The sequence below is a fragment of the Geotrypetes seraphini genome, chromosome 4 (genome assembly GCF_902459505.1).
Source record: "Geotrypetes seraphini chromosome 4, aGeoSer1.1, whole genome shotgun sequence".
Classification (NCBI taxonomy): domain Eukaryota; kingdom Metazoa; phylum Chordata; class Amphibia; order Gymnophiona; family Dermophiidae; genus Geotrypetes; species Geotrypetes seraphini.
In genome coordinates, this window is record NC_047087.1 from 240,406,976 (window position 1) to 240,422,429 (window position 15,454).

Genomic DNA, 15,454 nt, shown 5'->3' on the forward strand with positions numbered 1-15,454 from the left:
CCTGTGACCAGGAAATGACATCAGAAGGGAACCGATGCTGTCATGAGCAGCAAGTAGAAGATGTTGCTTTAGCTGGTGAATATTTAAAGAGGTATGCGGAGGAGGGGAGGGGGGCAGAGAGGAGGAGAGATGCTGGCATCCCCCACATGAAAATGGCACTCGGGGCAGTCGGTCCCCCTTACTATGCCACTGGCACCTTGTGCAAATTACATAGTTAAGTAGGCATGGTAAGGGGAGAATCGTGGGCATATTTTTTGAGTTAGGTGCCATTAGGTGCCTAACTCAGGTGCAGATATTTAGACCAAGAAAACCTTGGTATAAATAGGGTACACCTAAATGTCAGAACACTTAACATTCCCTAAGCACGTATAGGTGGCACTAAACGTGATTCTATAATGAGCACCTAAATTTTGTAGAATCACGCTTAGTGCCACAATAGTTAATGCTGATTTTTAGGTGGCATATATAGAATTGGGCCCTAATTGCTCCTGCATTAATTATTTTCAGTTGCTGCATACTACAGAATGCAGGGGATGGGTACCCATGGTTAACGGCGGGGTGGGAATGGGGACAGAGCCCATGGAGATGGGGCAGGGATGAGGACAGGGACAAACTTTGTCCCCTATGTCATTCTCTACAAACTTGAGACTAGTATCAGCATGTAAAAATGTAATACATCTTAGACAATTGGTGACTGAATTCAATGATTAAAAAAACCCGCAGAAGCTGCTTTTGAATTTAAATGAACTACTGTTAATTGATATCATTTGTGTCTTGTCTGCTGATTAAACTCCTACCATCTGCAATATCCTTCCATCATGTGCCCAACTGCTAAGCATCTCACTGTTACTGCAACAGATTCATCCATTGTTGCTGAAATCAAGAATCATTTTCAATATTTACTAGACACTTATTTTCCTGTTCACTCACTACACAGTTTAGGTCCTCTTCTACAGTCATGTCTGAAAGACATTACCTTCCCAGATGAAGTGAAAACATAGGCAACTGAATCTTTGGGAAGGTTTTACCAAAACCAGATCAAAATGGAAGGCTCTATTTGTGATTTAAAAACAGTTGTACAGAATATTGTCCCTTTTTATACTTTAGTATAAATCATGTTTTATTGGCACATCAGCAGTAAATACATAATACAGCACAACAATATAACAAGGTCGCGAACACCAAACGTACCATCAAACACATTTTCACCCCAACCAAAGAATCCCCCCAATCCCCACCTACTCCAAAGCCCAAACCCCCACCCCATCCCAAACCCACACCATGAGACCCAATCCATACTCAAAACCCCCCAACAAGAAAGGAGTATGCTGAGCAAGCTGTTTGCTTATGCCGCTCAGCACATATCAAACAAAACAAGAGATCCAAATCCCATCCTCCCACCCACAATATGTAATCCCACCCTACCCACCTAACTCCACATACTTCCAACCACTCATACCCACCATTCACACTCACCCCCTTTTTATACTTTAATAAAAAAAAGATTTAAATATAAAATCATAAGTGTTCAAGGCTTATGCAAATGAGGACAGAGTCTGCAGGGACGGGGCGGAGACAGGGACAGAGCCCACAGGGATGGGCACAAACTTTGTCCCCGTGTCATTCTCTACTGCATGGTAATGGCACTAGCATACAACCTGCAAATGGAAAATGAACTATTTTATGCACAGATTAGTAAAACGGCCCCAAAGTAAGCATTCACCCATTTCTTACTCTACATTTCCTCCCATCCTCCGGGGCCATGAATATCACAGCAGAATCCTCCGAGAAACAGTTTCATAGGAATCACACCTAGATTTCTCATATTGTAGTGCACAACACAGTCACTGGCAGAGCTGCCAAGTTTGCAGTTTCAGGAATGATAAGTGCCGCAGAATATTGACCCATCAAGGTAGGAGTGACGGCTACCCTGATAAATGCCGCTCACCAGGGTCACCCTCATATTTCTAGCAATATTATCCAGATAACGGCAGTCAGATGGCTGGACACGTTGAAAACGACCATGTGGTTGACGCTGGAAGACCTTACTGGTCTAGTACAAAACCAATTTATTTTTAGATCTGTAATTCATCAAGTCACTAGGACTCAAACACGAGGTTGAAGGCACCTAATTAATTGCAGTACAAATGGCCACTGACTGCCTCAGCACTACCTGGGTAGAGCCAAGACAGTCCTTGGGCACAACTAAAGCGAGATGCAGTCTGCTAACCAAGTTACTTTCTGGTTAAAGTCAGAGCAGCAAAAAAGTTGTCCTAACCATATGCAAGTGATTATTGGGGTAGTGTTCTAAATATCACTGGTAAGTGGATGTGTGCCAGTGGTCATTTTATTCCCAGATATTCAGTGCTACTATCTATAGATGGTCCAATGATGAATTCATAATTAGATTGTAAGCTCCCTCGAGCGGGGACTGTCTCTTGCGTGTTTAATGTACAGTGCTGTAGAATACACGGGCATGAACAGTTTACAGTTTATTTAAAATTTGATAAAAACGCTTATAAAACTTTCTAAGCACTGTACAAACTAAAGGGGGGGGGGGAATAAGACATTCAAAAGTGCACATCCATACCTTTGTACATCAACTCCATTCAACAGAGACAAAGTACTTATATAACATTCCATAGACAACGACTAACACGACCATGAGGAAAAAAGGGAAGAACTATATTATAAATGAAAGTAACATTGAGGGGAAGCACGAGAGGAAGGGGCCCAGTCTGGGAAAAAAAATGTTAAAGAATAACAGAACTTTGAGGAAATGTCTAATTGGTAAGATTTCTATACAGAAGAGAGAAGATTCAGCTATCAAATGTGTTCTTAAAAAGGAAAGCTTTAAGAGACGACTTAAATTTATCTAGTGTGGATTCCTCTTTAAGGTAGTTCCAAAACTGGTGCGTGGACATTGAAAAAAATCTTGTTTCGCCTTGTACCAATGATTTTTAAAGAAGGAACTACAAGAAGGTTATGGGCATTTGAATGAAGAACTCTAGTGGTAGAGTATGGAATTAACAATCTGTCCAGGAAGATAGGGACATGATTAAGACAAATCTTAAATGTTAGAAGAACAATTTTGTATGAGATTCGATGAGAAATTGCAACCAGTGGGCATTTCTTATGAGAGGTGTGACATGATCATATTTCCTGGAATTTGTTATGATTTTTATTGCAGTATTTTGTATAAGTTGTAGACGCCTTATTTGTTTCTGAGTGATACTTTTGAAAAGAGAGTTACAATAGTCTAATTTTGAAATGATGAGAGAGTGAATGAGAATATTGAGTGCAGTAGAGTCTAGTACCTTTGCCAAAGATCTGATCATGCGTAGCTTGAAAAAACAGTTTTTGATTACTTGCCTGATGTGATCCTGATATGTTAGCTTCTGATTCAAAATAACTCCCAGAATTTTAATGCTTGTAACATCTTGAAGAAGCATACCATTTATTTTATGGGAGATTTTAAAGAGAGACCCTCTTTCCAAGGGAACAGAACAATTTGTGATTTTGTGATGTTCATGGCTAGCATGCTGTTTCTTAACCATAGACTAATTTTTTCTAATTTTTCAATTATTTCCTGGAGATCATTTGGATTTTCTGTATTAAGTGGGTGGAGAAGCTATACGTCGTCAGCATACACATAAGTGGTAAAGCCAATTGATTGGCTCAAAGTGATCAAGGGAACAAGAAAGATGTTAAAGAGAAGAGAGGAGAGAATTAAGCCCTGAGGGATACCATAGTTAGCAGAAAAAAAGTCAGAAGTGGAATTTTTAAAGCTGACCCTGGCACAGCGTTCTGAGAAGTATGATTGAAACCAATTTAGTACTTGGCTACTAATTCCAATTGAAGCTAATCTGTTAAGAAGTAAGGAATGGTCTATGGTATCAAAAGCAGCGGAAAGATCTAACGATATTAGGATAACAGAATTATGGTGATCCAAATGATAGTGAATTGTTGTAGTTAGACTAATAAGTGAATGTTCTGTTGAATGATGGGCCCTGAAACCGGTTTGATTTGGGTGCAAAATGTGTGTCTTATCAATGAAATCTGAAATCTGGATGAATACCACTTTTTCTGTCAACTTTGCAAGGAACGGGAGATTTGCCATAGGTCTGTAGTTTGAAACTTTCTCTGCTGAAATTGAGTGATATTTAATGGGCTAGGGAAGGGAGCCAGAGGCTAAGCTTCAGGATATGAAAACCCACAGCTACAGGTGTTTAAAAAAATGTTCTGTGGGATGAATCAGGGGGGATATTTTTCAACCAGTACTTAGATTCCAATGCAGAGCAATATTTGTTGTCTTCATTCTACCCGTTGAAATCAGTGTTGCTGGTTCTAGAACACATCAGGATGGGACTGATAGAGATTCAAGAATGTTCTGAGCTGGAAACATGATCTATGTGACGTGCCCCCTAGTACTCCCACGCCACTCATTGCATCATGGCCAAATTGAAGAGGTAATGGATAGTGTGCAAGTTTGGCATCCCCATCTCCTTGGCACTTTGTGGGCCACACTACTTGCCCATAGTTCTCTAGGCCCCACAGAAATCCAAGACCAAGCTGTTCTTTCTAATATTTTTTTTCTTGCTTATTATGTTTTATTATTTTGGTATAATAGCTGTATATGCTTGTATAACTGCAGAAAAAAATTGCAAAAAAATAAGATGAAATTCAGGAGTAACCTAAAATCTCACTCCTGGGACTTGGCAGCTCTAGATTTTTGGGGAGCCCTGGAATTTAAAAGAATTTATCACAGGGTTTGATTCAACACAAATCAGAATGTTGGAAAGATTTATGGCAGAAACTCAACTAGAGTTAATATAATTAATCAGTTTCTAAGTAAGGAAACCTATACAGCTCAGATGCCCCAAGTAGCATGGCAGATTATGATAACTCTTCTTTCATTTCCAAAAGCCTAACCTTGCAATATGCATGACTTTCATTACCACTTTTAGGATATGTAAAACTGCTGTCTTGATATCACCAATGAATGGACTTGGGTTGAAAAAGCACAATTAAACTTCTTCTGCCATTCTACCAGCTTGAACTAAAGACAAGTCACACTGTTTTGTAGGAATTAATAAGAGAAAAAAAGAAAAACAGAAATCTTTAATTTGTGGTACTAAAGAGCAGGAAGTAATTCAAATGATAAATGGATGTCAGGAAAGGTTGATGGGCTGTATAATATTTAAAAAGAGATCCCTGAAATAATAATAATAATTTTATTTCTTATATACCGCTATACCATAAGTTCAAAGCGGTTTACAACAAGTTACATACAATGAGAGTAAGAGATGTTTACAACAAGAAGTAAGAGATGTTTACAACGAGATACATACAATGAGTGTATGAGATGTAAGGGGAACAGAAAAAGTACTTTCTGGGATACAATATGCAAATGGAAGAGAACCAATATTTTCCTTATATACTAGAATACTCATATTTGGCAACATTTGGTTATTTCTGATCTGAAGAAGAACGATTACCTTTGAAAGCTCATCATAAAATGCATTTAGGTAGTCCAATAAAAAAGGTATTACCTTATTTCTTTTGTTTCATTTCTATGTATTACTTTGGAAAGTGGGCTAACACAGCCACCACACCATTTCATTCAAAAAGAGATATGAAATAGTCATGTTTTGTCTACAGTTCCTTGACAGATACAATGTTAATCAAGGAGAACTCTTTCTTTAAACAAGCCCCTCCCTTTTCTCCAGAAACCTGTGCCTTCAGTCTTCATCTAGCAAAACATACACTTCCACCTATATAGTGCATAATATAGATCTATTCACTGAAAAGAAGACAGGAGAGGGGGCAATATGCTCTTCTAAATAACTAAGGCCCCCCTTTTACAAAGTGGCGCTAATGAGTGCCATGTGGCAAATGTTCTGTTGCCCATTTAATCCCTATGAGCTTTGGAACATTTACCATATTGGCCCACGCTATCAGGCTTCATAAAAGATATATAAAAAATATAAAGGTAATGGAATTAATGAAGTCATTTAGGGGCCCTTTTACTAAGGTGCTAACATGCATCTAACTTAGCTTAAAATAGTGTATTGCGGGACATACTCAGGCATCCTGGCGATAAGTGCCATTTTAGCATTAACTAAAAAATGTTCCATTATTTTTGGGAGAGGTCTTATCAGGAGGTGTTCCTGCACTAATTAGTTAGCACAAGTACGAGGGCTGATTGAAAAGTAAGGAGACTGCCTCTTGTTTTTCTTTCCAAGAAGTAGACGTGATAACACTGTGCTGGTTCTTGTGAAGCTCATAGATCCATGTTTCTGAAACTGTAGTTAGGCTGCCGTGGTCTTCACTGTTGGGTCACAGTGAGAGGAAGAACTTCGTACATTTCATGATGGCAGATGAGGGAGTTGTGCCTGTGAGAGTATGCCAGGGGTGTGCAATTGAATTTTGTGTTAAACTTGAAAAGAGCAGCATATGGCATACGGCAAGCATATGGTGATGAAATAATTAGCAGTGCTGCAGTTTTTTGGCTGTGGAATTCCTGAAAACTTTGTTGTTCTCGCAATTTTTAAATGGTTTAACTACAGTCTCAACGAAATGATAATATTATAGTAATTTTTCTTATGCTTTTCTTATGTATTTTAGTTTTTAATTAGTTCTTCCTTCTCCTATGTTTTCTGCTATGTACTCTAGTCTCAATTATATGTGAACCGAGTCGAACTCCACCGGGAGATGACTGGGTTTATAAACCAAAGATTAGATTAGATTAGACTACTTTGCAAATGTCCTAAAACCATATGCGTGGAGCCATGAGGAAGAAATGAACACATTTGCTGATGAAACAGTGGATTTTACTGCAAGACAATACCGGCCACATGTTGCTGCTGTTCCATTGGCAGCACTAACAGAAATGAATAGGACAACACTGGAACATCCTCCATATAGCTCAGACATAGTGCCCTGTAATTTCTGTGAAAAACTCCACAGCTGTAGCGCTAAAAGTGATGTCGCAAAACAGTCTACTGCATGTTGTTGAATCATTTCTGGAAAATGTTCAGCTCCTGTGGAGTCATCTGATTCTGAATTTATAAAAACCAGTTTCATTACTTTTCGATCAGCACTCGTACATTACTAACCGGATAGCACAGGATTACTGTATGAGCTCTTAGTTTCTAGGAAACAAGTGGCACCAAGGCCCTGACTCTACCACTAGGTGCCCAGATTGCGATGCCTACTGAGGTGTCTAACTTAATTTTTAAAATTGGATAATTGGCACTGATAATTGACAGCACCATTAAGAAATGTTAAAAGAATTTAAAAAAATGTTTTATCTGCTAGGCATCTAACTCGGTAGGTGCCATGTAGGTGTCTACGCTGAGATGACTACCAGCACCTACCCAAAAAGTAAGCATGATTAGGGGCAGAGTTTGGGCATGGACTGAGTTAGACACTGGTATTTTAGACCAAAAAACCCCTTTGCTTAATATACTGGTTCTTAAGTTGGAGACACCTACCGGTGTCTAACTTGATTTAGATGATTTTGATAGGCACCTACTGAGTTAGGCACTGTTTATAGAATCAGGCCCGGTTTCTCTAAATGGCGCTGTTGTCGGTGGTTGCTTTAAAAGTGGCTGCCGATCGCGTGTCAGTTACACGATGGCATCATTTAGAGAATTGCGCCTCTGGGAAAGGTAGGTGCCGGAAATATAGTCCAGGGTATTCAAGGCCTACATTTCTGGCACCTACCTTTGATGTTAATCACGCCTCTGGAAGTACCTACCGATGCCTAATGCTACTTCTGGAGTTAGCCATGCCTATGGTGGCTTTAGCTGATGGTAGGTGCCTCTGGAGGCATGATTCCGTTGCTGTTGTCTAGGTATCAGTAGGCTCCTAGAAAATTGTTTTAAAACGTCATTTAAATAGCGTTTTTTACTTAAGTGCAGGTAGGGTGCCTACCAGCATCTAAGTTAAGGTGCTTTTTATAAAATATGGCCCAGATTCTGTAACCAGCGCCATTGTCGGCGCTATCTTAAAAGCACTTCAGTAGCAATTTAGGGACTTATGATTTCATATGTTAGAGGTAGGAATTTAAAGGAATTTATTGCTCCATCCTCCCTGCCACCTCTCAATGTGAAATCAAACAATTATGTAGTATATTACAGATGTGGTAGGTGCAGTAAACCTCTGTCCATCCAGGAATTGGGATTAAAATTTTTCTGAGACATTTTTCAAACTGTGAAACAAGAAATGTGATATATGTGGCTTTAGGCTTTTGCAAGCTCTTATATGTAGGGAAGAATAAGAGAAAGTTGAAGACAAGAATTATGGAACACAGAAGTTGTCTAAAGAGAGATTCCAGATAAACTATTAGCTGGTCAGTGTATGGCAAAAGGTCTTAGATTTGAAGATTTATCATTCTGTTATCTAGGTGGCCAAAGTGTCTTGGAGAAGCAGAAACTTAGGTAAGCATTTAAGAACATAAGAATAGCCTTACTTTATTGTTTATTGGAAAACCATGTAGCGTTATCTTATGATACTGTGATATTTGGAATGTCTATGAGAAAAAAGAGTCAGATATCATCGTCTAATAATAAACTTTTAATGATCATGACTGGAGTTGCCATCCAACATATTACTAATAATTGGAAAGATTATAGGAGACTTAATTTTAATTTTTGGTGGAATTCATTATGTCACATATATAGAATGGAAAGATCATTAGCGGTACAGAAGGGAAATTATAAAAATTTTATTAAAATATGGGAGCCATTAACATCTTTTTGTCATGATTAAATGCCATTTTTCTATTAATTATATACCACTTAGTATTGGGTGGGGGGGGAGGGTTTCAAGCATATGATCTTATAATGATTTATGGGCTTTGAGGGAGGGTGGGGGGGTTACATTTGTATTTATAGGTTATAATGATAAGATGTTCAAGTGGTTAAATTAATTGTGTTTATTATAAATTTTTGTACACTTGATGAAAGTTTAAAAATGAATAAAGAATTAAAAAAAAAAGAAAAAAGAATAGCCTTACTTGGTCAGACTAATGGTCCATCAAGCCCAGTAGCCCGTTCTCACGGTGACCAATCCAGGTCCCTAGTACCTGGCCAAAACCCAAAGAGTAGCAATATTCATTCTACCGATCCAGGGCAAGCAGTGGCTTTCCCCACGTCTTTCCCAATAACAGACTATGGACTTTTCCTCCAGGAAATTGTCCAAACCCTTCTTAAAACCAGCTATGCTATCCACAACCTCTACCAATGCGTTCCAGAGCTTAACTATTCTCTGAGTGAAAAAATATTTCCTCCATTGGTCGAGTGTCCCCTAGTCTTTGTAATTTTTGACGGAGTGAAAAATTGATCCACTTGTACCCATTCTACTCCACTCAGGATTTTGTAGACTTCAATCATATCTCCTCTCTGCTGTCTCTTTTTCAAGCTGAAAAGCCCTAACCTTTTTAGTCTTTCCTCTTATGAGAGGAGTTCCATTCCCTTTATCATCTTGGTCATTCTTCTTTGAACCTTTTTTAATGCCACTATATCTTTCTTGAGATAAGGAGACTAGAATTGAACGCTCAGCAATCTTAAAATAAGAACGTCTTATTACTGCTTCAGAATGAGCACAAAAAGATAAAATTGAATCCAGCAAAAACTCTGAGGCTCCTAACTGATTGTAATACGGTGACATCCACATCTGCCAATCCCACAGAGGTAGCAGAAACAGAATCCTGGGTGGATGAGACAAAGAGAATCTTTGTATTCTCAACATTCAAACATAGATGGGATAGCACACTGACTTGGGATTAGTCCTGGCTCATGTTGGATCAAATATGTTTATGTCTGCTGGAAAAAAAAAAAGAGTGTTCATTTGAGTGAATGAGCATCTGCGGGCATGTTTCTGGTTGGAGTAAGGAGCGTTCGAAGAGAGTCTGTGATAAATCTTTTCTCTGTACTTCACAATTGCTGGTATATTTTTTTTCAAGCCATGATAAGTGCTTTCCTTTATTTTTGGCCAATTATCTCATGAATAGCTTTTTTTTTTTTTTTTTTTTGGAAATGCTGCTTAGCTGATTATATCCAAATATTTTCCTCTACTCGTCCTCCAAAGGCCACACTGAACTTGAATGGATCAGACTCTTAAGGGAGTTGATGGTATGTGCACAGCTTCTAGACCTGTTTCCGCCATTGACCTTGGTCAAGTCATTTCATCTCTCTGAGCCTCTGTTCACTCAGCTGTAACTAGATATTAATAATGTTCTTCCCCTCTTACTAGCTAGTCAGTCTAAAAACAAGTGAGCATAACCAATCTTCAGTAGAACAGTGTACAATTTAGAGCCATCTAATGTGGATGCTGTAAAAGTGAAGATTATAAACTACCGTTTGATAAGCTATAATATATTATTAGGCTGTTGAAGCAGAAGGCTTTCTGACACCATTTTTTTTTTTCAGGTGAAGCCCTGAAAAAAACAGCAAAAGAATTTACCAAAGACTCTTGCAACCTGCCTAAGAGAGAAGCCGTTGCACAAGCTGCTCGGACTCTTCTTACTGCTGTGACCAGACTTCTGATCCTAGCAGACATGCTGGATGTCATGTACCTCCTGCAGCATATAACAGCAGTAAGTGCAGCTCATCCAGATTTTACAAGACTCACAACAGGATGAATCGAGGTCATACTTTACTGAGACTGTACTGCAGAAACTGCACACTGAAAATAAACAGTGAAGTCTATATTATACAGACATATACAGATACTTCGTAGAAAGCTATTTCATCGGTAGTTGATTACCTTTCATTTACTATCCTAAAATATCATCTTTACTTTTCTCATGTTCTTGCTAATATTACTGAGAAAAAAAAAATGACACATAACTCTGTTATTCGACACCCATGGGGATTGGTGGATGCTGGATAACTGTAGTTTCTGGGTGCTTGAGATTTACTGTAAAAATAGTTTTGTCTCCCTTCCTACCTCACTCTATCATCCCCCCAAGGCCTTTCCTCTGCTAAGTTAGAGGAAAGGCCCTACTGGGGTTGGCCAAAAGCAGCCTGTTTACGGTGCTGCTTCTGCTCACCGGCTGCTGCTCTTGCTTTGGGTAAGTGAAGGGGGGGGGGGGTGTTGTCAGAACTGGTTGTCTGCTGCTTTGGGGGCCAGAGGGAGGGAGGGAGGGGTACCAATGTACATGCCCCCCAATCTTCCTCAGGCCATCCTCCTTTTCAAATTTGCACACTGCAACTGGTATATACATTTTATGGAATCATGCTTTCCGAGTTGTGTGCATAACTTTTAATTAGTCCCAATTATCTTTATTTATAAAGTATTAATTGCCAATTACTGGCACCGATTAGGCCAATTAATTAATTAAGTTATGCATGTACATTGGCTACATATACTGATGTAAGCACGCAACTTTAGGTGTCATATACAGAATTTGGGGGTAATTTTCAGTTTGTGGGTTATTTTATAACCGGTGGAGATGAAAATGTATGTGCACGTAGTACGCACTTTCTTTCAAATTGAAAATTATCCCATGGAAAGTACCAGGCACATTTATACCTAGCAACATTTTCATATATTTTCTACGTTAAAATATGCATAGTTTGAACATTCAAAACTTTATGCAGAATTCCAAATCCTACTCAAATCCCATCCAATAATCCTGTCTCAGAAACTTTTTCCTCGGCAGGCCAGAAAAGGTGGAAATGGCTGTCCAATAGATTCTATAAATGATGCCCAAATCTGGGCGCAGTCCAGAGATGTGCTCACATCCTAACTGATTAACGAGCCAATTAACATCAATAATTGGATGCTAATAATCACTTATTGATGCTCGTTCAGACCAATTAGGTGTTGTTTGAGCATCTGGCTGTTTACTATTTTATAAGCCTGGGTGTCCAAATCCCATAACATGCAACCCAAAAGAGTACATGGCCTGGGAGGGCAGGGGTGGATCAGCAATGTTATAGGAGAGCACTGAGCACTGATTTTTTCAGGTGCCTATTTTTCTACACCATTTACTAAATCCAGTCCAATACAGTACCCCCTCCAAATCCGTGGTTTCAGTACCCGCGGATTCATTTATTCGCAATTTTTGGTTTTTTAGAAATGCTGTATCCCGGATCTTCCCCAGACCTCACCTGGTGGTCTAGCGGTGACGCAGGGCAGGATTGATTGTCCTACGCTCCTGCCCCGTGCAGAGCCATCATCAAAATGGCTGCCGTGAGTTCCCATTTTGATTATGGCTCTGCACGGGGCAGGAGCATAGGACGATCCTGCCCCACGTTGCCCCTGCGAATATTGAGGGTCTGCTGTATGTGCATTAATTTTACCTATAAATAGGGTAGGCGGTACATTTTCAAATTGCCCTTCCTATGTTTTTTAAATTTACTTTTTAAATATTTTAGATTGACTCTTTTTAGCTTAGTTTCCTACAGAGAAATTGATTTGACAGACTTATTGTGCTTCTGTGTGTTTGTTTTCTCTCCAATTTCAATCAATTTTATTTAAATTTCTGATACAGATGATAAATAACAAATGACATCCAGCCATGGGTTTTATATGGCTTCAGGCTCCTACACTTAGAAACCCTTACTTTTTTTTTTTTACCGTAGGGGCCCTTTTACTAAAATGCAGTATATTTTCGCATTTACTATGCTTTAATATAAAAAAAAAAAAATAATAATTAATGTGCAGTAAGTGTAAAGGCTGTGTGGTAACTGTTATGAGCATGCTCAGTACACCCCACTCACTTACTGCACAGAAAATGTGCACATAAGGGGCAATTCTATAACCTAAGCATTCACACGTAAATGTTAAACATATTAACAGTTATGTACATATGTGTGCATATGTCCATGGACATACTAAGCACAATTTTACAAAAGCTTACTATATATTCAAAATGGGGTAAAGACAGGGCTCCCCCTTATTTGTGTAACCTAAAGAATACTGCTCCCTTAGAGAGTAATTCTGTAACAGGGGACACACCATAGGTGCTCGTTAAATATCATTTATCTTTATTCTATTAACAAACTGAGCTGATCCTTTCTATTATAGCATATTAGTGCAAATGGCCAATAGCACATGCACATTAAGACAAAATCTTACAGCAGTCCTATAGCTGGTGCAAATGCTTGTCCTTAGATGTTATGTGAAATTTAAGAACTTTAGTAGTGTGTTTAACAAATACGTATGAACAGTATGACCAAATCATAGACAAATGTTGATGCTTCTGAACTCAATGAGGCACCCTGTTTTGCTGCTTCTTCAGGAGTCCATATTGCTAAGCGTCTGCTTTCTGCAATGAATCAAATAGAACAAACTCTCAGGCTTGTCATTAGCTGACAGCAGACGTCTTCTTGAAATTTCTTATACCCTGCGGAGGGCACTCCCTGCTACCGTAGTGATGGGGAGCTGTTCGAGACGTCATGATGCTCATGATGTCACGATGCTGCTCCTGTCAAAACACTGCTTACCCAGCTAAAGGAACACTTCCATTCATTCTTATAAAGCATACAGATGTTACTTTACAAAAACTGCTTGAAAACAGAAGAACTTTAAATGTTTAACGTGTCCATAGCTGAAAGAAAATTTAAATGAGTTCCAAAAATATATATATACAAAATAAGGAGTTAAAAAAAAATGAGTTATAAATGGCTTATGATTTGGATGTTTCCTGCAATTATTGAAACTCAGTGTAAAAAGATTAAGATACCAGCCTGTCGAATAATTATGTCTTAATTTTAGAAAACAAATTAAAGACACAATTATTTGACAGGCTGGTATCTTAATGTATTCTGTTTCTCAATTTAATTACCTTTTAATTCTATTTTAAATTGCTGTATTTTACCCATACTGTATGCATTTAATCTCACCGATTCATTAGATGTATTCTAATTTTGAATTATTCATCTGTATTGTATGTATTAGTCTTAACTGTTGTAAACCGCCTAGAACTTTTGGTATGGCAGTATATAAAATAAATTATTATTATTATTAAAAATTGTCTCTAGAAAACCAACAAAAATTTTTTTTAACTTAAATGGTGCTGGAAAAAACCTAATACACCTGCACTTATGTCCAATTTATCAGTAAAATTACAGCATATGACATACTGAAGCGGGTAGGTGTCAATTATGGATTGAAAAAAACTACCCCTTTCCATCTAATACAATGTGCAATATTGTACTTCACCATAAAATAACACAGGTCACTCAAATACTATAAAAGTGCTTAAAGGTGAAACACTTATCTGCCTTAAATCCCAATGGGGACCCATTTCACTGAAGCATCATCAGGGGACCAATTATTGTTTTAGCTTGGTGCCATTAAACAAGTAAACCTATCAAATAAAACATAAACAGAGTCATGAATACACACATCAGTCATTCCAATCAATGTCTGTGACCCATTTGACCAACTCCTATTACACACTAGCAGTGGCGTACAAAGGGGGGGGGGAGGTCGGCCCAGGGTGCACGCCTTGGGGGGGTGCACAGCCGGCCAGGTCCGGGTCCTCCTGCCCTACTGTGCAACTGGACCTGCACCTCCTTCCTTTCCCCCGGTCCACGCCACTGCAGTCTTACCTCCCCACTGCTGCTGCTAATCGCCGACAAGGAGTCTGCTTTCCAACGTCAATTCTGACGTCGGAGAGGACGTTCCGGGCCAGCCAATCACTGCCTGGCTGGCTCGGAACGTCCTCTCCGACGTCAGAATTGATGTCAGAAAGAAGACTTCTTGTCGGCGATTAGCAGCAGCAGCAGCAGCAGCAGCAGCGGGGAGGTAAGACTGCAGCGGCGCGGACCGGGGGAAAGGAAGGAGAGAGGCTGTTTTTTTTTTCTGTGGCAGGAAGGGAAGGATGTAGGCAGGCAAGCTGGCTGGCTTTAGCGCGGCAGAGAGGGAGGGAGATAGGTAGGCAGGCAGACAGGCTGGCTTTGGGGGTGGACAAAATCTGGAAGGCAGTGGGGGACATAAGGAGGCACTGGGGGCATTAAGGACACAGGACAGAGGCACTGGGGGCACTAAGGACACAGGATGGAGGCACTGGGGGCACTATGGACACAGGACAGAGGCACTAATGACATAGGACGGAGGCACTGGGGGCACTATGGACACAGGACAGAGGCACTGGGGCACTATGGACACGGGATGGAGGCACTGGAGGCACTATGGACACAGGATGGAGGCACTGGGGGCACTATGGACACAGGATGGAGGCACTGGGGGCACTTTGGACACAGGACAGAGGCACTAAGGACACAAGACAGTGGCACTGGGGCACTATGGACACGGGACGGAGGCACTGGGGGCACTATGGACACGAGAAGTAGGCACTGGGGGCACTAAGAACATGGGAAGGAAGGAGGGAGGGAATAGAAAGGGACAATCGTTGGGCCTGAGTGCAGAAAGAAAGAAATGAAAGAAAGGATACACAGTCAATTAATAGATGTCCCCTTTTGATGAAAAAAAT

At 39.7% G+C, this 15,454-nt stretch overlaps 1 protein-coding gene across 5 annotated transcripts in view; it reads left to right on the forward strand.

Moving 5' to 3' along the window:
• The window catches only part of CTNNA3 (catenin alpha 3), a 1,751,094-nt gene that overhangs the window by 66,071 nt on the left and 1,669,569 nt on the right, over nucleotides 1–15,454 (forward strand). For all 5 annotated transcript variants that reach the window (XM_033940460.1, XM_033940462.1, XM_033940461.1 and 2 more), the window contains exon 4: nucleotides 10,437–10,603. In XM_033940460.1, the coding sequence (XP_033796351.1) occupies nucleotides 10,437–10,603 (167 nt within the window). The remainder of the gene's footprint in view (nucleotides 1–10,436; nucleotides 10,604–15,454) is intronic.